General features: G+C 43.8%; 2 protein-coding genes across 4 annotated transcripts; one reads left to right on the top strand and one right to left on the bottom strand.

Moving 5' to 3' along the window:
• Positions 1-398: 398 nt before the first annotated feature.
• LOC133014325 (neuronal acetylcholine receptor subunit alpha-7-like) lies at positions 399-7,296 on the bottom strand. The gene is made up of 10 exons (XM_061081528.1): positions 7,239-7,296; positions 5,455-5,594; positions 4,761-4,805; positions 4,214-4,323; positions 4,049-4,128; positions 3,645-3,812; positions 2,943-3,137; positions 2,444-2,530; positions 2,252-2,361; positions 399-1,676 (listed from the first exon to the last, which is right to left on the bottom strand). Exons 1-10 carry the CDS (start codon positions 7,288-7,290, stop codon positions 816-818), a joined length of 1,848 nt encoding a protein of 615 aa, XP_060937511.1. The 5' UTR covers positions 7,291-7,296; the 3' UTR covers positions 399-815.
• Positions 7,297-9,068: 1,772 nt separating this feature from the next.
• Positions 9,069-23,176, top strand: adar (adenosine deaminase RNA specific). 3 transcript variants are annotated; one of them, XM_061081568.1, is made up of 16 exons: positions 9,069-9,203; positions 12,521-14,216; positions 14,983-15,311; positions 15,737-15,932; positions 16,423-16,625; positions 17,363-17,498; positions 17,644-17,876; positions 18,282-18,438; positions 18,822-18,990; positions 19,180-19,273; positions 19,402-19,518; positions 19,720-19,847; positions 19,939-20,121; positions 20,246-20,358; positions 20,817-20,944; positions 21,080-23,176. In XM_061081568.1, the coding sequence occupies exons 2-16, from the start codon at positions 12,651-12,653 to the stop codon at positions 21,414-21,416; spliced, it is 4,089 nt and encodes a 1,362-aa protein (XP_060937551.1). In that variant the 5' UTR covers positions 9,069-9,203; positions 12,521-12,650; the 3' UTR covers positions 21,417-23,176. The 3 variants fall into 3 exon arrangements, with proteins under 3 accessions (XP_060937551.1, XP_060937552.1, XP_060937553.1); XM_061081569.1 differs by lacking the exon at positions 9,069-9,203 and adding an exon at positions 10,763-10,824; XM_061081570.1 differs by lacking the exon at positions 9,069-9,203 and adding an exon at positions 12,362-12,413.
• The last annotated feature ends 512 nt before the right edge of the window (positions 23,177-23,688 follow it).

Genomic DNA, 23,688 nt, shown 5'->3' with positions numbered 1-23,688 from the left:
ATAATAAAGATCCCTTCGGCAGAAGACAGGCTACTTTTCTAGGGATAGATAAATTATGAGTTTCATAGTAAGCGCTGAAGCATAATATAAAGCCAACATGATTGTTGCAGGTAATGCAGAAAATGATCTTATTCAATATTACCTGGAGGGTTTTCAGGCTTCATGAAGATTAATTTTTGGGTTTTTAATTTCTCGAATTTCTAAACATGTAGAAAAGTACTGATCACAATGAGTGGGGGCACTCAATTGAGAAAACAAATTAAAACTATCAAATCCTTGAGGACAAACAGGACAACATAGAGAAATTGCTTTGTGCCGTCATCAGAAAGCTCCCTCAATTACATCAATTCAAGATCAGCAAGCCCAGTCAGTTTTAATGAAATCGTGAAAGTGTTGAGTGTAAAAGCAGTTTAAAAAACATTTTACATGCAGCACATGAGAGTAAAGTTTGTCTACTGAGAAACTTCATGGTGCATCATTTTAGAAATCTAATACAGTCATGCTTTACTTTCCTCATTCTCTTTACTTATTATTCAGTCAAAGATTTAGCTGAGGAATCTGTCTGTTTGGCCATGATTTAAAAAATCAATGAAGCATCCACGGAAATGAAAATAAAGAAAGAACAGTAGATGGAAATACTCCACCATAAAAGAAACAGAAGAAAAGAAGCCTCATGTGCCACAGTCCGATCCAGCTCACTGATCAAGTAATATTAGTTGTTTTATGTCCCAGTGACAGCAATTGTGCTTCCAACAAATCCATATCTGTATTTTCCTTTATTGTCCCCTTCTCTCTCAGTTCTCGGCTTTTGCCTCTCAGATGAAGTCTTTTGACAGTGCTTCTCCGAAATTGGGTGCAGCCATGAGAATCGCGATGGTACAGATGATGTTGAAAACACTGAATCCAACGAGGCACAGGCGGTCGATGACGGCGCCGGCAAACTGCCACTGCTCCGCCAAGCTCAGCTGCCGGTCCTGCTCCCGGACACGCTCCACCAAGAACTGCACCTCCACCAGGAGAGCCTGCATCTGGTTGTCCACGGCTGCTGACTGGCCCATGCTGCTGTGGGTGTTCATGGCCTCTGATCTCCCTGCTCCAGCCACAGCCTCTGAACCGCAACGTCCAGGTGATGTTGTCGACGGGTCGGGCTCTGTTGACACCGCAGGTTCCTGTGGAGGGAACTTTGAGGATGCAAGGTGGTAGTCGACTGGTGTATCTCCAGCTGGTTCTCTTCCTGCTGCTGCTCCCTCTCCATCTCCTTCACCTAGTCCACCGTTGACCCTCCCGTGAACAGCGCTTCTGCTCCACTGAACAGGCTCCACTTCCACAGTGGTCTGGAAGGTCTGGAACCCCATGTATGGCAGATGACCGTTAAGCTGGCCTTGTGGATTTGGGCTGGTGTCTCTGTGGTTGGGGTAAGGGAGGATGAGAACCTGCGAGTTGGGCCTGTGGGGCAGTGGGTGTGACAGAGGGTGGGTGAGCTGGGCGAGGCTGGCCTGCAGGGAGTTGAGCGTCTGTGGGAGCATGGAGGGCACTGGGGTGGTGGTGGCGGTGGTGGTAGGAGAGGACATGGTCTGACGGTCTGCCTGGCAGTTGGGGGGAGTGGGGTCCGCTCCCTCGCCCGGACGCTTCATCCGCAGGAACCAAGGAACCCACTGCAGCAGAACCAAGTGCACCTGAACACACACAGGGACACGTACTTTCACCGGCCTCGGCCAACAGAGTTTACATGAATCACAGTTGGTCCAAAACTCACAAAAAGAGAATATTAAACCAATGTGTGTTTCAAAATAGATTTTTAGATTTTATTGTTGACTTTCAAGGCCTGCTCTGGATTTGCTTGAATTTGTGCTCTAAAGCTGTGTGGTCTACAAATTTCTTTCTATTGTTTCCTATTGTTTGATTCCATTTTTTCACTTTTAACTTGTAAAGGACCTTGTAGCTGTGTTTAGAAAGGTGTTATATTGACAACGTGTATTATTTGTATTATTAGTAGTAATAGTAGAAGTAGAAATAGTAGTAGTAGTAGTAGTAGTAGTAGTAGTAGTAGTAGTAGTAGTAGTAATATACTGATGAGAACATTTAAGGACAAGGATGCCCATTTAAACTTAAAAACTTAGAATTACATTTTTTACATATTATTTCATTAAACTATCATATTTTTGGGACCGTTTAGTAAATTGCAATTCGGTTTTTGTTCCATAATTGCTCCATGAATAACATTTGTTGACATTTCTTCATTGTAACTCACCCAGCGCGGCATTTGTCCACTGTTTGGGCTGTGGTGATGGAACGAGAGGACCATGACTGTGGCTACTACAGACATCCCTACAATCACCATGGTGCTGGCAAAGTACTGACCTGTGACAGAACACATTTCACTCACAAGGGGGTAGAAAAACTAACTACAGGTACACATGTGCATAGAGGAGAAAACACAGACCTATCAGTGGAACAGAATCTGAGGTGGCGGGCATAATCTCTGCAACCATCAGCATGAAGACAGTCAGCGAGAGCAGGACCGTGATTCCTGCAGGCAGAGCAGGACGCCAGGAGTCGGGGGTTGCAAAGAAAAAGGAAGAGAAGAAACTTTAAGAGTGTAGAAGTGGAAAAATCGCCACAATCATATGTCTTTCTGACACTCCCAGGAAAACTCATTTAATTTTTACTCTCTCATCTTCCCTCCCACATTTTCTATCTTTGACTCTTTCTCTGTCTCAGCTTCCTTTCACCCTCGCCCCCCCGACATCATACAAATGTTCTGTGGAACTGATGGAACTTTTTCTAGTAATGTTAAAGGAGAGAGATTGTAAGAGAGAAAAATAGGACAAAACTTGAACAAGAAAACAATATATTTCGTCTCAGCAGATTAATCTCTTTTTTGCAATTTTCTTGTTGTCATCCCTGCTCTTCCTCTCTAAACGCCTCTTGTTCTTCCTCACCAAGGCTGATCTTCTCCCCGGAGTTTGCTGGCAGCAGGAAGGAGACCAAGGTCATGGAGGAGAGGAGCACACACGGGAGGAGGAGGTTGAGAGCGTAAAACAAGGTCCTCCTCCGTAATGTCACCACGAAGGTAATGTCCGGGTAGGGCTCTGCACAGCAGTCATAGAAAACCTCATGTCGACCCCCTGGGACCTCTGAAAGGACGGGAAGAAGCAGAGATGATACTATATAACTCCGAAAACACAACTGAGGGCTGAGAAAGCAAGAAAACCACATATGACGAATCCTGATGTAACTAACGAACCGTATTCTGCCGCAACCACTGAATATCTTTGACGAAGGAAAAAGGGAATGGGTTGTAAAATGAAATGAGAAGCACACGGAGAGAAAATTACATTTTCAGCCTCATGAAAAGAGGTAATTGAACCGAGGTGAAAAAAAGGATCCAACTTATTAAAATAAAGGACTGATTCTGCAGGAATTATGTTATGCCTGAGATCACATTTAATCATTGAAGAGAAGTGAATTTTTATTAAGGTGAAGGTTTATTAGAGAAACTATGACTTCTTCTGCTGGACTTTTTTCTATAAATATAAAACTAATTAAACTTTAACCCTTTGCAAATATTTTACAGTCACAGAACTGTATGGCAGTGATGTAAGTATAGTTACTAAGCAACAGTTTGCCACAGCGCGTCTCACCCACTAGGTCCCACTCTCCGTTGCGTTGGTATCCTGAAACATCTGCCTCCTTCATCTGGATGTCCAGCAGCCAGCCGTCAAAGGTCCAGGAGCCAAACTTCAGTTCACAGCGCTGGATGTCGAATGGAAACCATCTCACGTCCACGTTGCATGTGCTGACGAATATTCCTTCGAACAAACAGGAGAAAAAAGCTCAAAAAGGAAATGGAAGTAAATATTTAAGATGAGTAAACAAGGAGGGGGAAATTAATTAAAAATGTTTGGTGCAGCCAGCTAAGTAAGCGAAGGAGAAAATATGTGACCGCAATAAAGATTCTTTGTATTAATTTGCTGCAGTGTGAGGATCGCATGCACAGTCTGACTGGAGACATAGTTTGTCTTTGAGCTGCAGAATAAAAACTCACCTGGAGGCAGATACTCACAGAAGCCACTGGAGTTCACCAGCACGTTGGTTTTAAAGGTGGCGTCAAACTTATCATGAGCACTGAAGGACGGAGACAGAGACAATATGAGTCAGAGCTCAGCAGACACTACTCTGTGTGTGTGGGTGTGTGTGTCACTTACTGTACCTGTTGTAAAGCAGAATATCAGGTGTCCAGATCTGATCGGAAGTGAAACGGAGGTTCTTCACCCCGGGATACTCTGACTGGTTCCACTGGAGGTAGTGGTCGTACCACTGCTGAGAGACACAAACACAACACTGGTTTTACACAAGAACAAGAACCACTCAGGTGAATACACACAGATTTGACATCTTATTTTGTTTTATTGTGTGAACAGCTCTTTGACGCTTGTCTGTGTGTCCCTGAGAGAAATCCTATGTCTCTTGCTCTTTCTTAAGTTTCTTCCTTTTTATCCTTTAAACCAATTTTTTGTTTCTCTCTATTTGATAACCAAAAGTATAAAAATAATGGCACAAAATGATTTGAGATTAGTATTTTGGTCACATCTGCCACAGAAACAAGACTGAATGCATAAGTCTTCAAATATCATGACACTGAAACCAAACCAACATCTGGGATGATACTGTGCATCTGTTCCTTCCAGGGACGAGGGGGCAGGCGAAAAGATTTTCACTAAACAAATCAATATCACATGATTCATGTTTTTTCTCACCATCTGCAGCCAAGCGTTTGTGGTGAGGATCTGGTTCTTTTCATCCTTGCATAACACAAAGCAAAGGAAATACACATTTTAAGGAGAGGTTGTAGTTTTATAAATTAAAACTATTTCTAAAGCCTATGTGAACATTTAGTCCATTTTTACTCACAACAGTTGTTCTTCATGCCCATTCTAGAGATCCTTGTGCGATTCCTTTCTAATGTGATTAAATGTGAGTAATAGGGACGATTACACCAGGTAGTATTTTTACATTGCAAGTGCTTTAGGAAGAGGATCTTCTCACAGCGGGCAACGCAGTGGAACAGAGGTTAGCACTGTGGCCTCACATACGGTTTTCTTTGCAGATTGGGATTAGGTTAATTGGAGACTCTAATTTGTCTGTAGGTGTGAACTTGAGAGTGAATGATTGTGGCTGTAATGTGCTGGGGACCTGTCAAGTGTGTGTCCTGATGTAAGCTGGGATTGGCTCCAGCTGACCCCCCATGACCGTGAAAGGATAAGCAGTAAAGATAATGGATAGATTGATCTTTTTAAAGCCAATATGGAGAAGAGGAATAATCACAATCTAACAATCTACATGTGGGCCTGAGAGTAAAGTTGAAAAAATGCAAACCTTTCCTTTAATAGTGTTTGGGTGTGTATTTATTGTTTGTGTGTCTGTAACACTGCAGTTGTGTGTCATGCGTACCACATCCATGACTTGCATCAGAGTAAAGGAGAAATGAACAGTGAGGGTCTGCGAGTCGTTGGCCACCGGCCTCTCCATGGGGTTGTAGTCCCTCAGTAGCTCTCTGAGCAGAAAGCGCTGGTGAGGACCCTGCACTGATACTGCAGAGTGGATGGAGAAGGGGTGGGTGGGGTAGTGATTGGGACAATAACATAGTAGAATGAGAAAAAGTAAGAGGTAGCTCAGAGTTTGTCAGGGAAGATGTCAATGAAGCACTGAAGGCAGCGGGATAGCAAAAAACCATTGTGGTTACACTGAGAGTTGGGGGGGGGGGGGTGATCATGAAGGAGAAGAAGAAGGAAGAGAGGATGGAGATAGAATAGAGGACAGGCTTTTGCAAGTGTAACTGGCGGTAATATTATAATGATGGAGAGGCACAAAGATAAATTGCAGAGTTGATGACAAAGGAAATTAAAGGAGGATAATGAAATGAAAAATGTGCACGAGAAAAGAGAGTTAACAGGAAGAAAGAGAGAGGGCAGAGGATGTGGAGGGGGAGGAGAACAAATGCGCACCTCCTAATCAATTACGTCTCTGATTGATCGCCCGCAGACAGTCCGAGTCTCTCCACCACTGTAAACATGTCACTTTCATCCCATGCAGGAAATAGTGTGGCCATTAAACATGGAAACACCCCGGACAGACAGACACAGCACTCAGGACGATGAGAACGAGGGATCTTTCTCTCCTTTTGATTCATTCTCGATTCCTTCACCACCAGCCAAACGCTTTGATGAGGAGGGGCAGCAATCATTGGTGGATGCAACAGGCACACTGACATAGGTTTTTTTTGGGGTCACTACTACGCATCTCAAATATCTCCATAGTATTTTCTATTGGCACCGACTGAAACCAGTGACGGAGTAATTTAAACTCCGTGTTCCTTGTGTAAAGATCTATATTCACTAACTAGACCATAATTAATCAATACGACCCCACAGATGCTATTAATCAAATGAAAGGTCCCTACAGTATCCATAATGTCCAACGACAGTAAATCAAACACAGATAGCCTCAGTATCACCCCTCTCTTTCATCTATTTATCCATCTAGTTATCTGTCTCTATAACTTTATTTCTTTATCATTATATATATATCTATCCATCTATCTATCTATTCCTCTATCTCTCTCATCTTTCTTTCTTTACTTCTCTCGCTGCTTCTTTCTCTATCTATCTATCTATCTATCTATCTATCTATCTATCTATCTATCTATCTATCTATCTATCTATCTATCTATCTATCTATCTATCTATCTATCTATCTATCTATCTATCTATCTATCTATCTATCTATCTATCTATCTTTCTAACTGTTTCTCTATATCTTTCTTTCTTTTTTCTTTATATATTTATCCATCTATCAATCTATCTATTCCTCTGTCTCTCAACATCTTTCTTTCTTTATTTACTTCTCTCTCTATCGCGCTCTCTCTCTCTCTCTCTCTCTCTCTCTCTCTCTATATCTATCTATCATCTATAACATAAAAACTCACAGCTCGGCTCTGTAATCTGCAGTAAAGACGATTCATTTCATACAGTTGCTTGCTCATCATAAAAACAAAATCTATTTTCTCTCTCCCTGCACACCCACAGACTCTCAGTGAGCTGCTGTCTCGCTGTGCTGTGCTCAGCGACACAGGCGTTAAAGAGCACATGTAGTGTAAACAGAGCACATAGGAAACACACACACACACACACACACACACACTTGTTCGAGCGCATGCACCAGTGAAAGTCACTCACCCCGAAGAAGAGTCACGAGCATCAGCTGCCACAGCACCACAGCCTGCCACATACTGCATGCATCTGTGTTCACAGCGAAAGAGTGGCGAGAGGACAAAACACAGGAGAGAGGAGACGAGAGAGAGGGAGAGAGGGATGGAGATAAGAGAAGAGGGGTTGGGGAGAAGAAGTGCAGAGAGTGTGATACCAGGAGTGGCAGAGCGGAGAAATGAGGAGAAAGGGAGAGGGAGCAGGAGGAGAGACGGGGTGGGTGAGAAACGCAGTGAAATAAATATTCCTCCGAAGAGCTCGATACTGAATCAGAGAATCAGCTTGAAAACCAGGCAGACCTCGACCTACAGATCCAACACACCCTTCATGCTACTCTGCCCTTCCGTTCCTGCAAACTGTCATCACATGTCAGTCACCTTTATCATTTCATCGTGGACTTATCTGCTGTTCTTTATGGGTTCATCGTGATGATTTCAAGAGGGACTTTGTATTTGTAGTGACTCCATCCAGGTAATGGGATTAGAGTTGCAAGCAATACAGTTGTCTTTAAGTCGAAGCTTTGAAAAGAGACAGGGGCAGGAAATGAAGCATTTGTCTTTATAAACATACAACCTGAAAGGACACATTTTTAAACAGTTGAAAAATTCTGAAATTCAAGCTTTTCAGAATTACGACCGTCTGTCCCACTTCACCATCACCAGCTGCTTCATAACTGGTCCCATTTGGGATCAGCATATTCACAGTGTAAGGCTGACACCCACAGGAAATGTTGGTCAAGTGCAAAACGTCACTTTTCAGATCTCCTAAAAGCTCATACGCACTACACACCATTTAATTCTGTGCCTAATTCTCTTGATTCTAATTCAATAACCTATTTGCACCAAAGAAAGAACCTTGACAAAGTTGAAAAAATCGAAATAAACAGACTGTGGTCTCGCTTTAATTTTTTTTTATAGTTATAATTTAACCCAATTTCTGAAACTGGTGATTTTTTAATAGAACTTATGTCATGGAACATGACTTTGAGTAAGAGAACATGATGACAACTTATTACAGTTCATATATTAATACTAATAACTGTAGTCCCTTTAAGTTGAAGGTAGCACTAACATGCATGAGGGGGTCGATGATCATGATTATAAACACACAACAACCAGACCTGCACAGCCTGTAGGAATAACATTCTTTATCAAAATAAGATTCATACCATTCTCTCCAAATGAACAAAGCTTTTGAGAGTGTTGCCCCTTAAAAGGCCCCTTGTTACTGATTTATATATAAATGACTCATTCTAGGGAAGCAAACCCACTCTGTATGACATTTATTTTCAAATGCTTGTACTGTCTTATTCTGTCATGATGCCTTTTATATTTAATGTAAAGCATTTTAAATTGCCTTGTTGCTGAAAAGTTCTAGACAAATTAACTTGCTTTCTTTGTATTGACTTTACTGGAGGGAAACCTGAAGTGAGTGGCGACAGAAATAACACGTGAGCCCTCTGCGCCCTGCCAACAGTCAAACCGTTGTACGGTTACTGTTATTATTAAGTAGAAAATAAAAAATTTTGATATTCTATTTTATACTATTTTATAAAAAATTTGTTTTTTGGGTTTATAATTACTTTGAGCATTGCTATAAGAGAGCCTGTGACTCAAGCATTTCATTGCCAGCGACTGCTTAATGTTATTGTTGTGCATTTGATAATAAACTCCTGAATCTTGAATCTCGAAGTGCCTCATATGGATACTTCACTAGGAATCTAAAAAAAGTAGCGGAACCTTGCCGCTGAGGTGACGTCAATCGCCTGCGCCGTGTTGCTGTTTGTGTCGGTCGCGGGCTTTCTACGTCACACATCTCCTCGCAACGCTGCCTGATTGTTCCTCTATCACCGCGTTTAAAGAACACTCTCACGCACACACACACGCACATTTCCCACCGCCCAGAGCCAATGAAGAGGAAAACCTGCGAGTGAAGGTGAGGTGTCGAACCTGTGTCTTCTCTGTACGCGGCCTGTGGAGGTGTGTGTGTGCGGGGCAGTGTGTGTTTATGTGTGTGTGTATCTGTGTGTGTTACCGCTGTGGCTGTGCTGCAGTGCGGAGCTAGCTGCTCGGCTAGCACCGCTAGCTGCTCCGGGTGGAGGGACGAGGCTCAGCCGCTCATCGTGTCCTCTCTCCCGGGAGGCTTCACCCGAGCAGACCGTTGAAAACGTCGAGCTCCTGGAACTCGTTTTAATACACAGCTGGACGTTTCCTCACAAAACACAAACCAGGATGTCAGAGTTTCACGCTCAGCTCTAATCCTCACTTAACAATCTAATCTTACCCCTTTAAAAAAACAACGAGTAATAGAGAGTATCCTTTGTTCTTTACTCGAATTACTCCAACGATCTAATTATTAAAAGCTTCAGTCACACACGTGCATCATCAACGTGTTATCAGATGGTCCCAGGGATGTTTTCTGTGCAACTTTTACGACGGCATGCGTTTTGGAACTATTTCCACACTTCCTGTTTCTGTTTAAATATGGAGTGTCCAATATATTGTAGTGCAGATTACTTTATTTTGCAATTGAACCTAAAAGCACGTTGAACACAGATGTCATTGACTTGAACGCACCCATTCATAAATCACTGTGATGTCTGCTGAACACATGCATGGTGGGAATTTACTTGTGACTCCACTGTGGCCCCCCCTTTGGATTTAATGAGTGAACATCTCAACGTTGCAAGTATCAGAATCAGTATTATTTGTATTGCCAAGTATATTTGCACATATTGGAATAGCACAAGTGTCCGTGCTGCCCTTGTGTCCGATGCACCCTGTAGTACTCTCGTATCATCCATGAATCCCTCCTATCATCATCATCAGTGCAACGCTGTTACAGGATCTGGATCTGATATTTGTATCCCTCGGAATGTATTACATTACGACCAGTGTCCGTCACTTTCCCTCCTCCTCCGGCGGGTGTTTAAGGTGAGAACCTGATCCGGGTGAGGTGATGTCTCCTCTGCTGTGTTTGGATCGTGTCCTTGTCGCTCCGCTGGAACGCGGACGCATCGATCGTTGCGCAGGCACCAACTTCACGCAGGGAAAAATCAAACGACAGCCACTGGAGAGATCGAGAGAAGACTTTGACTTTTAATACTTATTAGTCACTCCTCCACGTGTCTCTCGAGCAATGTCTAGATCCGGTTGTCAGCGTGCTCCTCTGGGTCACGTGACCTGAACAGAAACCTACCCATATTTTCAGAAAGGGAATCGAAAGTCACCATGTCTCATTTTTATTTTTCTTGCGCCAGCCGGTCAGAGAGTTTCCCCTCCACCTGGTGCAATAGTCCAGCAACGCGTCTGTATATAAGTGCTGGAGGTCTGTGGTGTGCACACGGTGGAAGCTGCGGACAGGACCTGACTCACCCGATGCGGAAGAAGCAGCTCAATACAGTCTGCTGCGGGACAGTGTTGTGATTTTGACTCTACCAGAGGTTCTGTTCATCTGTGACTCGCGCCTTGTGTGTTGCTGTTGCTCTGTTTGAGTCATCTGATTGTTGGGAGGCTGCAGGACCGCACACTTCTGCCACTGGTTTGAACTCCTCTAGGTGAGAACAAACTGCTGCCTGAGCCCACTGGGCCCTGTGCCACCAGTTTGTCTTGTGTATTGCATTGACATTTGTATAAGTTCATCATGTATGTATGCATTTTCTGATGTGCTCCGTTACATGTGGCATCTATTGTTCTTCTGTCCGTCCTGGGAGAGGGATCCCTCACACGTGTCTCTGAGGATTCCACGTTGTTTTTACCATGTAAAAGTTTTTATAGTCGTAGTTTCTCCTCACTATTGTTGATGGTTAGGGACAGAGGATGGCCCACCTTGTTAAAGCCCTTTGAGACAAATTTAAAATTTGTGAATATTGCCTAATCAAATACAATTTGATTGATTGATAGTATGCATCATGTATCTAAATAAGTAAATGACACAATGATCTCAGTGAAGCGGGAAAAAGGGGACACATCAAATTGTGCTTTTGGTGCTATAAAGCAGTTTCTTGACATGGCAGCATTATGCATGCACAACTCTTGTCTATTCATCAGATTTAATATTTGTTTAGCCCATGCCTCTGCCCGGGCTCCAAACCAGAGAGGAGCATAATAAGAGGGGATTCGCGAAAAACACAAGAGTTGTTTTTTTGGCTGTCAACTGCTGCCTCTCATCAGGGTCAAGATGAGTCAGCTCCGGCCCCGTTTAGCCTCCCGGGCCAGTGGCCGTGTCGGCCCGGATTACCATGATGAACCAACACTGTGCTCTCATTAAGGAAGCAGCGTTAGGCCTGCTCGGCGCTATGGGACAGACCAGTGATGCTGACGGGGCCGGAGGACGTGAAACCTGACTCAGTATATGGATGTCTCTTTGTTGTCGCTCTCGCTGATATATACATTACGGAGGGTTGTTAGATATGACACTTGATGCAGAATCAATGTTTGTTGTACCATAGAAAGATATTTGACTATCTTGTTTTGCTGGATCTGCAGTACACTTCTACTGGATGAATACTTTTTGTTGAAGCTTTGTGTGATTTTGGAGGATACAATTAACGTAATTAACGCTCTGCCATAACTCCTAATTATGTCAGAAGTAGAATGGAAACTATTAATATAGTATAGGTTTCCTGGCCTGGTTTTCTGTTCCTCAGCATATCACTGATTTGTAGTGATGTTCCTGAGGTTCTTGTGTCCTTGGAACTGTTCTTTTTGGAGAGAACATGGATCCAGATCGAGCCATAATTTGTATGGCCAGAAATAAAACGGGATAGTCACAAGAAGGAAGAGTGTCTGAATTATTAATCACCCTCCTTTTACCCTGGGATTAAGTTTCATTGTGACTGGAAGAGACAGTGTGTCACCCCTGCAGTATCCTTGTAGACTGGCTGGGATATAATCTGAAGATACATTACAACGTTGACACCGTTGGTAGATGTCAGTGCTTAGCCTCTGCATGTAATCCTCTTTTTTTCCACTGATATTTTAGTTTCCCCCCTTCTATACACTGCACTTCAGGAAGGTGAGCGCTGTAGAAGGATGTTAAAACCTGTGTCCTTGGAGCTGGTCTAGATTCAGTGACGTTTCTAAGGGCAATTGAGCAAGTTGTACATTTGCCAGGAGGGCCTGAACTCATGTCGGTGGCTGGAATGTTAGTTTCCCTTTCCCTCCTGGCTGTTTTTAGCATTTATTTATGTCACATTTTCTTATTTCTGTATGTTAATATGCTCCTGATCTTGTCCTTTGTTTGTATTTCAGGTGCTCTCTATGTGCTACCGGCCTGCCCTGACTTTCCACCAGCGCCTGCTCTTTTTGCCGCTGGACACACACTCATCCAGAGGCTGCGCAGCCCGCTGCTCCGGCCCCCTTCACGCTCACCCCCTGCGCTATGAGCAGAGGTAGAGGAGGGCCTTCCAAAGAACACTACCACCGGTATCCACTACCCCACTTCCAGGCCAGGGAGAATTACAACAGGCCTGGCCCGCCTTCCTTCTTCCCCAGAGCTGACCCGCAACTGAGCCCGTATTCAAGTTACTACAACAGCCCTCCCCCTCCTGTAGGTTCCACACACCCCCCAGCTCCCTCTTTCATTCCCTCTGCCCCACCCGAACCAAGCCACTATAAAGGACCCCCGAAACCCGTGACCCCTAACAATTCATATTATCAGAACCACTTTCCCTGTCCTGTTCCAAATTCATTTAAGTACCAACAGTCGGAGTTCCTGAGAGGTCAAAGCTCCGAGGCTCCACAGTTCAGAACCAATCTGCGAGGAGGGGGGGTTGTACCAGGCAGGCCGCCCAGTTGCTCATATCAGCCCCAGTCAGGATACAGTAGATTTCAAAACCCCAACAACAGCCCTAGGGGTAGAGGTGGGTATAGCCAAGAGCACAGCTTTGAATACTCACCCAGTTTTGGACCCCAGCAAGGCCCTCGACACCTGAATCAAAGCCAGTTTCAAGGAAAAAAACAAAACCAGCACTCCAACAGACAATGGTGCGAACAAACAGACTCTCTCTGTGACAATTTTGATAGTTTGTCTCTCCATCAAGACTGGACCAACAGAAGAGATAGCTTCGATAGACATTCTGAATCCAGCAGCTCAGCAGCTTCAAGCTCCGGTAAGATTAACATCACTCTCACACCTGCCATCCAGGACCAGGTACACAAGGCTTTGGCTGCTTTGGATCCAGCTGACAGCGTCCCTGCAAAAGTGTTAGCCAGAAAGCTGCGTCTGCCCAAAAAGATAGTAAACAGGGCCCTGTACGCGTTGGAACGCTTACAGATAGCCTCTAAGCAAGGTCTTCTCCCTCCTGGGTGGAGTCTTTACAGAGAACCTCTCAATTGCACAGAAGACCAAAACTCTGAAGTATATACTCCTCTATCCAATCAGTGTGTCCAACCTGACGTCAAGGTTGAGCTAAAAACAGGGAACAGGGGACAGACCAAGGGAGAGGACTCTGACACAGAATCCAGTTCTACGCTCTGCTCTTCCTCAGAGTCATCAGACTTTGAAGGATCCAGGTCATCAGTAAAAGGTCAGCTCAAAGAGAAACCACATTGCCGCAGCACCGACTCCCCTGATCAGGAACTGCAGCTTCCCACAATGCCAGACCAGAAGGACCTAGTACTGCGCTACCTGCTGAAGTCAGGGGAGGCCACCGCTCTCGTCATAAGCAAAAATCTGGGTTTAAAGAATGCCGTGCAGGTCAATCCCACACTTTATTCTCTGGAGAAGCAGGGCGAAGTCGTTAGGAATGGTGAAGTCAAACCTCCCACCTGGGAGCTCTCCACCCGCCGCAGGGAGAGAATGGAGAGGAGCATCAAAGCTGCAAAGAGCAGCCCAGCTAAGGGGGTTCCGATGGAGGAGGGCTCAGGATCCATCTTCCATCCATCACCAACACCACCAATACCAAGCCTCGAACAACATTCCCTTCCAGAGGATTGGAAGTCAGAGGTAAGTCACAATGAAGCAGTAGGTGACATTCCTGTTATCCTTAGTGACGACTTTCTTATGAATATAGAAAGATACTTTAAATCTCATTAGGCAACAAAATAAACCATGTTCCGAAAATGTTGAAATATATATGAAAGTAAATCTCGGAAATAGGTGAACCATTTTATTACTGTTGGGGTCAGCTCTACCTCTGCATGAACAATGCTATAAAACTTCTTTTGACTGATCTTGGCTGCAATATGGGAAAAACTATAAAACACAAACAGTTACACACACACACACTGCTCGAGGACTTCACATACACTTCAAGTGAGGAATTCAGGGACATGAAACATGGACACGTACACCTCAGCACTGGCAACAATACCCCTACCCTTTCTAGTGCCCCTGAGCAAGGCACCTTACTCCCCTAACATCTGCTCCCCGGGCGCCGTACATGGCTGCCCACTGCTCTGTGTGTCTGGCACCAGATGGGTTAAAAGCAGAGGTTAAATTTCCCTCCTTGCATGAGTGTGCTTGTGCATGTCTGTGCATGTGATTGGGACAAATAAATGTATCTTAATCTTATCTTAATCGTATCTTAATCAATATCATTTATCAAAGGGTATAAAAGCTGCAGCTGATGTGTAATAAACTGCAATTCAGCCTCAGTGTATCTTCATGAGAAATCTTCGACAACATTACTACATGTATTCAGCTGAGCTTACCAGCCTTGGAGTTCTAGTCCAATGTTATTAACCATTCCTCTTCTTTGCTTTTCCCTCAGAAGTCCGACCCCTCCCTCCGGACCCCCTCGTTTAGCCCCTGTAAAGCCAAAGAGGCCAACGAAGGACAGTGGGCCAACGACGATATCCCAGAATTCCTCAATGCCATTCGCAGGGAAACAGATGCCGGAAAAATGGCGGCAGACAAATCCAATATTGTGGGAACTATTGCCGTCTCGCTGGCTGCCCCTCCTCCGCAGAACCTATGGGCCAAGCTACAGGAAGTGAGGCTGAAGAACCCAGTCAGCGGCCTCATGGAGTATGCCCAGTATCTGGGCCAGAACTGTGAGTTCCTGCTCCTTGACCAGTCGGGACCCTCCCACGACCCAAGGTTAGTGACATCATTGTCGGTATGTTCCAGCTATAAAGTTAGAAATTATAAAGAGAATGCACAAGAGCAGATATTAAAGGGATCTTATCAGATATTGCGTGATCCACAGTAAAGATAGTGTCATTGTTGATGTAATTATATCAGTTTAATTTATTAAATCAGAACCTGGTCACAGAAATGTCTCTTGCATAAATCATCCACATAATAGAGCTTTTGAAGAGCTAATTGTTGATTCTTTATATGAAATGCATTCAGTAAGTTTTTTTCAAAGCACCTTAAGACAAACTTATTGATTTATAATTTTGTGAGAAATAAATCTGCCTTAGTGGGGACACAAGATGCTGCCAATCAATAATGAAAGTCAATTTGTTTTTTGTGTGACACAGTCAGGTACTGAGCATGATTATTTTCTCTCCCTTTGTCAGATTCCGTATGCAAGTGATGCTCAATGGGCGCTTGTTTCCCGTCGCAGAAGCTTCCAGTAAGAAGGTTGCAAAAAAGGACTCCGCTGCGGCCACTCTGCGCATTCTCTACTCAGAGATGCAGGAAGGGGCGACCGCAAGGGACAATGGAAATGTTGAAACCACAATCAAAATCATGGACATACAACCTGAAACTACCGTAAGTTGTTGTAACCCAGTTTTCAGCTTCGTATTTCAATCTAAAACCTTTTGGAACTTTAATTGTTTCACCCCTATATTTATTTTTTTTGCTGTAGATATTGCAAACACAATAACACAAATCCCAACAGATATTATCCACTAGCATGTAAATCTGCTCTCATAAAAAGAGACTTTTAAACTGCTGTTACTGTCTTGTAATTTAACACAAAATATATATTTGAGTCGTTTTCAGAAGAATACTATTATGAACTTCTGTATCTCACTTGCTGTAAATAAATACCCGAATATTGTCAAACTCTCATTTATAAACAAGAGGCACAAATGTATATTGTCACTAAATAACAGAAAAGTTTGTAAATTTATAATTCTGTGAATACTTGCACAGCCCTAGTAAGTTGGTTCAATGAAAGAATGTTTTGGTTTTAGATAATGCAACAGAAAATGAGCTTCAATGAATACTATTTTGTATTTTTTTGGCTTTTTTCCAGGTGACGGTTGAAACCATGGGTGAAATCTTTGGGCCCAATAATGTGGACGGGGTAGAGATGTCGGAGGGACCTCGCCAGCCGCTGTCCCGCTCTCTGCCTGGTGGGAAGAATCCAGTGTCCGTCCTGATGGAGTACAGCCAGCGCAGCGGCAACCCCATCGAGTTCATCATCACCGGGCAGGCAGGCCCACCACACGACCCGAGGTACTGGCTCCTCCCCCTCCCCCTCCCCTCTGAATCTGTCCTTTTGGGTGTTGCCCTGCGTGTCGTTAGAGTGGCAAGAATAAGTTTGTGAACCCATTGGAATAACCTGGCTTTCATTATCTTGATCGGATCTTTATCTAAGTACAGACGAACACCTTGGAACAATTAAACAGACCTATTTAACATTCACACACTTTCCCAACCTACACCAAATATGTTATACGATGATTTATGTGTTATAAGTTAAAATAGATTGTGTTTGTTCGTTTACGGTAACTTCCATGAAGAGCTATCTGTATTTGATGACAAATATTTTTTTAAATAAATGCTGAGAGGTCCACATGGATCTCTTACTTTTGCTTTTCACTGTAGATTGAGTTTCTCTGTGGTCATACACTTCCTCCCCGGGGAAGAATATGATCTGCTATTTCTGTCCTCAGTGCTGTGGTCAGCTGACACAGACACAAGACCATCTCTTTTTCTAATCTTTCTGTCTATAATTCATCTTTTGGCAGTTGGCTCAGAAATTCAATACAAACCAGCTTTCCATAAATACTGTATGTGTCTGAGTTTATACACCATTCACTCTAGTTACTGTGACCCTGACAAATCTGCTGATGTCTGGAATAGTAATATAGCAAAGCGTTGCATTATCGCTGATATCTGTTCCAAACCAAAAAGCAACTTTCTCCCTTTCTCTCTTTCCTCTCTTTTCGCCTTCTTTGTCCTGTGCTCAGGTTCATGTACAGAGTAAAGGTCGGAGAGAACTTGTTTGCAGAGTCCTCGGCTCCAAGTAAGAAGGCGGCCCGCCAGCTGGCTGCAGAGGGGGCCGTCAAGGAATTAATGGCTGACGGGAGGTTGCAGCTCAGCAAGGTGAGGAGTGACTGGAGTTATTCACTTTTTGCATGTCCTCAAACTGAGTGGAATGAAACAACAGATCTTTTCACGTTTGTGTCTCCATTCTGCTCCTGTTGCTCAGTAACATTTACATCTCCTTTCCTTTCCTTCTCTTTTCCAGCCTCAGTTGCCCTTAGGCTCTTCCAGTGACAGTGACGGTACTACGACCACGTGTCCCTCTCTGCCGCCTCTGACTGTAGATGAGTTGCGAGCAGCTCACGAGGCTGGGGTGGGGGACCTCATCAACCACCTGAACAACAACGCAGTGTCCGGTCTCCTGGAGTACGCCAGAGCCCGGGGCTTTGCTGCCGAGATCCGCCTCGTGGGCCAGTCTGGGCCAGCACATGAGCCTAAGTATGTGTTGGCTTCATGATGACAGAAACACACATTTATAGGACACACTGGAGAAGAAATCTCCTTTTGAACAAGGTTATCATGTGCTTTAGAAATCTGTTCCTGTAGACATAATACATTTATTTGTATATAACACTTTTAACAATCCTCACAGACACTTAACATAGCTTTAAAAGACGGAGAAAGCAAATACTACAAATGTGAAATAAACAACATTAATCACACATTAAAACCTGTGAAGGTGGGTTTCAAGGAACATTCCTTTTTTTCTCGTTTCTTTGGAACCTCGTTCTAGAAAGACTTTACATGCTGAGGAAAATGCTCAAATTAATATTTGTCAACTTGGGTCTTAAAGTGATTTAAAGTGCTCCTCTAATCACCTTCCTCTCTGGCCTTCCTGCTCAGGTTCACCTACCAGGCTAAGCTCGGCGGACGGTGGTTTCCTCCAGTCTGTGCATCAAACAAGAAACAGGGCAAACAGGAAGCAGCAGACGCCGCTCTCCGGGTTCTGATTGGAGAAGCTGAGAGGGCAGCCCGCACTGGGGAGCTTATCCCGGCCGAGGTGAGCTGACCTTTCACTGGCTTAACACTGTCTATGACACCATCAGGCTGAACATGGGATCAAGGAAGAAAGTAATGAAATGAGAGAAATAGCAGAGGAATAACAGAGGTTATGATTACTTCATGACTCTCACCTGAACTACGATAGACGCCTGTTTGTCATTGACTGACCCACGTCACATAAACAAAACTGTTTCACCAACAATATACTACAATACTAATACTGACCTGTAAACTGAAACTCAATGCCTTTGCTGCGTAATAGAAATTACATTTTCTCTGTTTGTTTTGACTTTGCACAGTCACATGTCGTATATGCCACACTTCTAATAATGCCAATACTAATCAGTATTTTCTTTCTCCTGTAAACATCGCTCTCTCTAGCTTCCAGTGAGTGGCAGCACTCTGCACGACCAGATAGCGATGTTGAGTCACCAGCGTTTCAACGCCTTGACGACACGTATCCAGCACAGCCTTCTGGGACGCAAGATTCTGGCCACCATCGTCATGAGGAAGGGGGAGGGCCTCGGGACTGTTGTCAGCCTTGGAACTGGTAATTCTATCATCTTCATGTAGAAACAGGGAGTTTACAGGATTGTGCAGCAACAGAAGAAGATGTGTTGGTTTTAAGTCATGTAGTGTCCGAACTAGGTCCCTGTAGAATCGCGCTGGTTGTTGTGATCTTTGACACTGAGCGTATGTCTCTTGGTTTCTTTAAATTTCTTTTTCTTTGTTTTGGCAGGAAATCGCTGCGTTAAAGGGGAGGAGCTGAGCCTTAAAGGGGAGACAGTGAATGACTGCCACGCAGAAATTATTTCCAGAAGGGGATTTCTTAGGTAGAACTAGATTTAGCTCTTTCATCAATGTTTCTCTCCCACTTCTAAAATTGCCTTTGCTCTTTTTCCAGCCCCAGTCTGCGGGACATTATTTATAAGGCTAATTTTTCTGTCTCACTTCCTCTCAGGTATCTGTACAGCGAGCTGCAGAAGCACCACGAAGGCGCAGAAGACAGTATATTTGAGATGGCCGAGTCAGAAAAACTGCGGATCAAAGCTGACATCACCTTTCACCTTTACATCAGGTGGGAGTATCAGATGTTTACTTTCTCCTTGTTCACGTCATTGAAGTCTCTCATGCTTCGATCCCATCCTGTTCATTCGTCAGTCTCTTCCATATTTCTTGTACGGATCAAACGTTCGTTAGTCCTCTTCCTTTAAGTGCAAGTCATTTTGGCATGTGTCATGTCAATATCTTATGTTTCTTCTTTTTCATTGAATCATAGCACAGCACCGTGTGGGGATGGGGCTCTGTTTGATAAGTCCTGCAGTGAGTCCGGCGATGATGTCGACGGCCACCAGCCTCTGTTTGAGAATACAAAGCAGGGCAAGCTCCGCACCAAAGTGGAGAACGGTGAGCGATGAGATATTATATAAAACTTAATAGAAGCAGATGATTCCTCACCACAAGCAGGAGCTGTGACCTTTGCCATTTTTTGTGTCAGGTGAGGGTACCATCCCAGTGGAGTCGAGTGCCATCGTGCCGACCTGGGACGGCATCCAGCACGGAGAGAGGCTGCGGACCATGAGTTGCAGTGATAAGATCCTGCGCTGGAACGTGCTGGGCCTGCAGGGGGCGCTGCTCACCCATTTCATGCATCCCATCTACCTAAAGTCCATCACACTTGGTAAAACATGCAGCTGCACCTTAATTGTTGTTGCCAGATAATGTGATAAATAAGAGATTTAACATCAGTGAAATAAGATGATTCCCAGTTTTATGTTCCGGCTGTTGTCATTTGGATCTGTTAGGTTATCTGTACAGCCACGGTCACCTGACACGTGCTGTCTGCTGTCGAATGGCGAGGGACAGTGAAGCGTTTGTGGAGAGTCTTCCTTCTCCATTTGTGCTCAACCACCCAGAGGTAAACACAAAAATGTTGGGTTATTTCACATGCAGGCATTAATGGGGAATATTCAGATGGTGCTCACTAAAAACAGACATTTCTGTTTGTGCCTTTACAACTGTCCCTGCATTTCTCCTCTTAACATGTGACTCATTTATCAATTAGCAGAAAGCTGGAACTGTCGGTGTCCATTGCATCACCGAGCAAAGCTAAGAAACGAATACAGATATTTTGTTATTGTTTTATCCCCTTTTGAACAATTTCAGTTACGCACCAGTGAAATTGTTTTCTAGCCAAGCTCCTTAAACGACACACAGTGACAAAGGCATGGCGCTGAGACATGAATTACACAACTAATTTTACACGCTCTGTTTGGAATGACTGATTCACACTGAAGGGCTTAACGAGCCTGATTTAACTAAATATGCTCTTCTATCCCCACTCCCTTCCTCTAACACCACCCGGGTGGACTTTAGGTGGGCAGGGTGAGTGTGTACGACTCCACACGTCACACAGGAAAGACCAAAGAGTCCAGTGTGAACTGGAGCTTTCAAGACCAGCACAGTGTGGAGGTGCTGGACGGGACCAAAGGCAAACTTGATGGGTAAGTAGGAAACAATGTGGCTATCCCCTGATTATGTTAACTGAACTGAACCCAAAACAGTGAGTGAGATTTGTTAAGGATTTTTCACTTTTTGTATGAACACTAAACTGAGGAGGCCTAATGTCTCCCCTGTAGGAACAAACAGGGCATTTCCCGTGTGTCCAAGTCCAACCTGTTCTGTGTATTCCGCGCTCTGTGTACGCGGTGCGGCCGCACAGACCTCCTCGCCCTTCCATCATATTCCCACGCCAAGATGGCGGCCATGTCCTTCCAATTGGCAAAGCATCAGTTCTTCGAAGGTCTCGGCATCCACGGTTACGGCGCCTGGATCAGCAAACCGCTGGAGGAGAAGAGCTTCGAGGTCTTAGAGGGACTTCGGAAAAACGGAGCAAGTTTGCCCTCTGCGTACGGCAGCAGTAGAAATGGAGCAGCGTTAGAGCAAGCAGGCGTAGAAAAGTGTATTACTAAGTAACACCAGCCAGGGGAAGAGGTGAAGGGGGAAAGAAAAGGACAATCAAACTCTGTGTAGCAAGTGTGGCCAGAACAGTATCTTCTGATGGAACATGGTTAACGGCTGCTGAGGAGGAGCGATGCAAAGGAACCGGGTGAATGAGAGGGAGATGACCAGGGCAAAGCCTGATGGGTGACTGTGGTCCGAGTTCACACACAGAGCTTAGAAAGAGATTCAGAGGGTAATCAAAAAATATATAAACACTACATACAAAAGGAATTGGTTTGAAGTCAATACATTAACCTGACAAACACTGCTACAAAGCTGAGCTGTTTGCTTTCAAGATGATTGCTGCTTGTGTCCTGATCCTTATTTTCAGAGTGTAATTTCAACCGGTCTTTGTGATAATAGTGCTTCACTAGTTTATTTGACCATTGAGATTATTCAGCTTCTTTTGGCAAATGTTTGTTTGATTTTTGCCTTGAGAGCTTGAGAAGCTGCGTCCAGTCGATCACAAGCCTGCTTTGTCGCAGTGTTTGCAAAAGTTAAGTTGGCGTTCAAATGTCATGAAGTGATTATTATTTTTTCTGCTCCTTGTGTTCTACTTCATGGAAACGCATGCAACTGCTTTATGACAAAAAGTAGGAACAACAGGAGGTTTTTTCTTATAATTTCTCGGTCAACCCGATTGACTCAATGTAGTGAATCTGAAAAACACACGTACTCTGATCAGTGACAAACGCTTCAGCTCCTAAAACTCTGAAGACGTCCATCCGGCCCTTTTCTGAGTAACACCAGCTGTAAGATTCATTCATTGTAAACCATCCCTCCACATAGTGTTGCCATGGTTTCCATTAGCACAGTGTAGGTAAGTGTGGCCCTTTGATCAGTCCCACAAGTTCCTCCGTGCTTTTGTGCTTTTATATAGAATTACTGATGTCAAAACCTCAAATAAGTACAACCTGTCTGTTTCCTTATTGCTTGTGGGTCTGTTTTTGAGTATATCTCCATGTTTAACCAATAAGATAATCAATAACTGGCCATGGGAGCGAGTCTCTCCTGTCCTGCATGCAGCCAGCCTGCATGTTTTGTTTTGTTTTCACAGCTCAATATACAAAAAGACATCCAGGTTCTCTCGCATGTCCAGTTGTTGTCTCACCTAGTAGCACTAGGTGAGGACAGCTTGTTTAAGGAGAATGTGTTGTTTCTTTTTTTCCCCTCGTTTCGGTTTCATGTACTTGGATGATGCAATATATACATCAAGTATATACAAATACATGGACACACAGATGTAAAGTGGGGTCCAAAAGCCTGAGTCTCAGGTTGAAGTTGTGTTTGAGGTCTGGATAGGAAGCCATGCAGGTCAATGCTCCATTTTGTTGAGCATTGATGCATGAGCACATTATTTTGCTGGATATTTCATCTTATTTTAAACGGTTTTAAGTGAGTGACACCTTTCCTGGAACATGTGTTAGCTCCCCTGTTACAGCTTTTAATGTTTTTTGTTTTTTTTGGTTCAGACATTTATTGCAGTCTTTTGAGTTCCAGAAGTTAGTATTAAGTAAGTACTGATTACATTTCCTCAAATGTGTACCTTATTTGAATAAGAAGTTTTAAAGAGAAAAAGAAATGTGCAGCTTTCAGTATTGGACTCAGACTTTTGATCCCCACTAATTCAGAATAAGGTTATATATAAATATATAAATATGTGTGTGTGTGTATATGTATAGTTTTCATGTATATATTTTGTAAATCATCTAAAAATAGTTTTCTATAGTTTCCTGGTGTTTTAATGGATATGCCATTTTTTTTACCAATAAAGTTTCAAAAATTTGAAAAAATGCAGTGTTTGGACGGAGTGATGTGTTTGTTATACTGTGTTTTATATTTCTCACCTGTCTATACCAAGAGGAGAAGTGTCATCACCCGAGGGTGCATAGTCTGAATGATGTGGGGAATCTCTGAGGCGATTTTCAATATTTATGGTGTCGGAGCAGCTGCTGAATTCTTTCTAAGAGGACAGAAAATGCACAGCAACACCTCTGCTTCTGACTCTTAATCCACTTTAAATCTTTGGGATTACATTGAAGTGGAAACGTTGACAGGTGAGAGTTTTCCTTGGCTGAACGTGCAAGTAAGTCGATGATGATGATTCTTAGAGCAGGGGCTCCTTTCCTCTCCTCAGGCTGGAGAGTGTCTCCTAATGGCTGCAGAGCCAATTGCAATTCTGCAAAGTAATCAGCAGATGGAAACATGTCCTCACCTTAAGGGCCTGGGGCTGTGTGCATGTGGA

Source organism: Limanda limanda, chromosome 11, assembly GCF_963576545.1.
Source record: "Limanda limanda chromosome 11, fLimLim1.1, whole genome shotgun sequence".
Classification (NCBI taxonomy): Eukaryota; Metazoa; Chordata; class Actinopteri; order Pleuronectiformes; family Pleuronectidae; genus Limanda; species Limanda limanda.
This window is presented reverse-complemented; position numbering and strand designations above follow the sequence as displayed.

Excerpts from the sequence above, each read along its gene's own strand:
- adar (XM_061081568.1), top strand. The coding sequence starts at position 12,651 with ATGAGCAGAGGTAGAGGAGGGCCTTCCAAAGAACACTACCACCGGTAT. Across the intron at positions 15,312-15,736 it reads GGACCCTCCCACGACCCAAG|ATTCCGTATGCAAGTGATGC; the intron begins GTTAGTGACATC and ends TCCCTTTGTCAG. Across the intron at positions 16,626-17,362 it reads GGCCCACCACACGACCCGAG|GTTCATGTACAGAGTAAAGG; the intron begins GTACTGGCTCCT and ends TCCTGTGCTCAG.
- LOC133014325 (XM_061081528.1), bottom strand. The coding sequence starts at position 7,290 with ATGTGGCAGGCTGTGGTGCTGTGGCAGCTGATGCTCGTGACTCTTCTT. Across the intron at positions 5,595-7,238 it reads GCTCGTGACTCTTCTTCGGG|TATCAGTGCAGGGTCCTCAC; the intron begins GTGAGTGACTTT and ends TCCACTCTGCAG. Across the intron at positions 3,138-3,644 it reads CGGAGAGTGGGACCTAGTGG|AGGTCCCAGGGGGTCGACAT; the intron begins GTGAGACGCGCT and ends CCGTCCTTTCAG.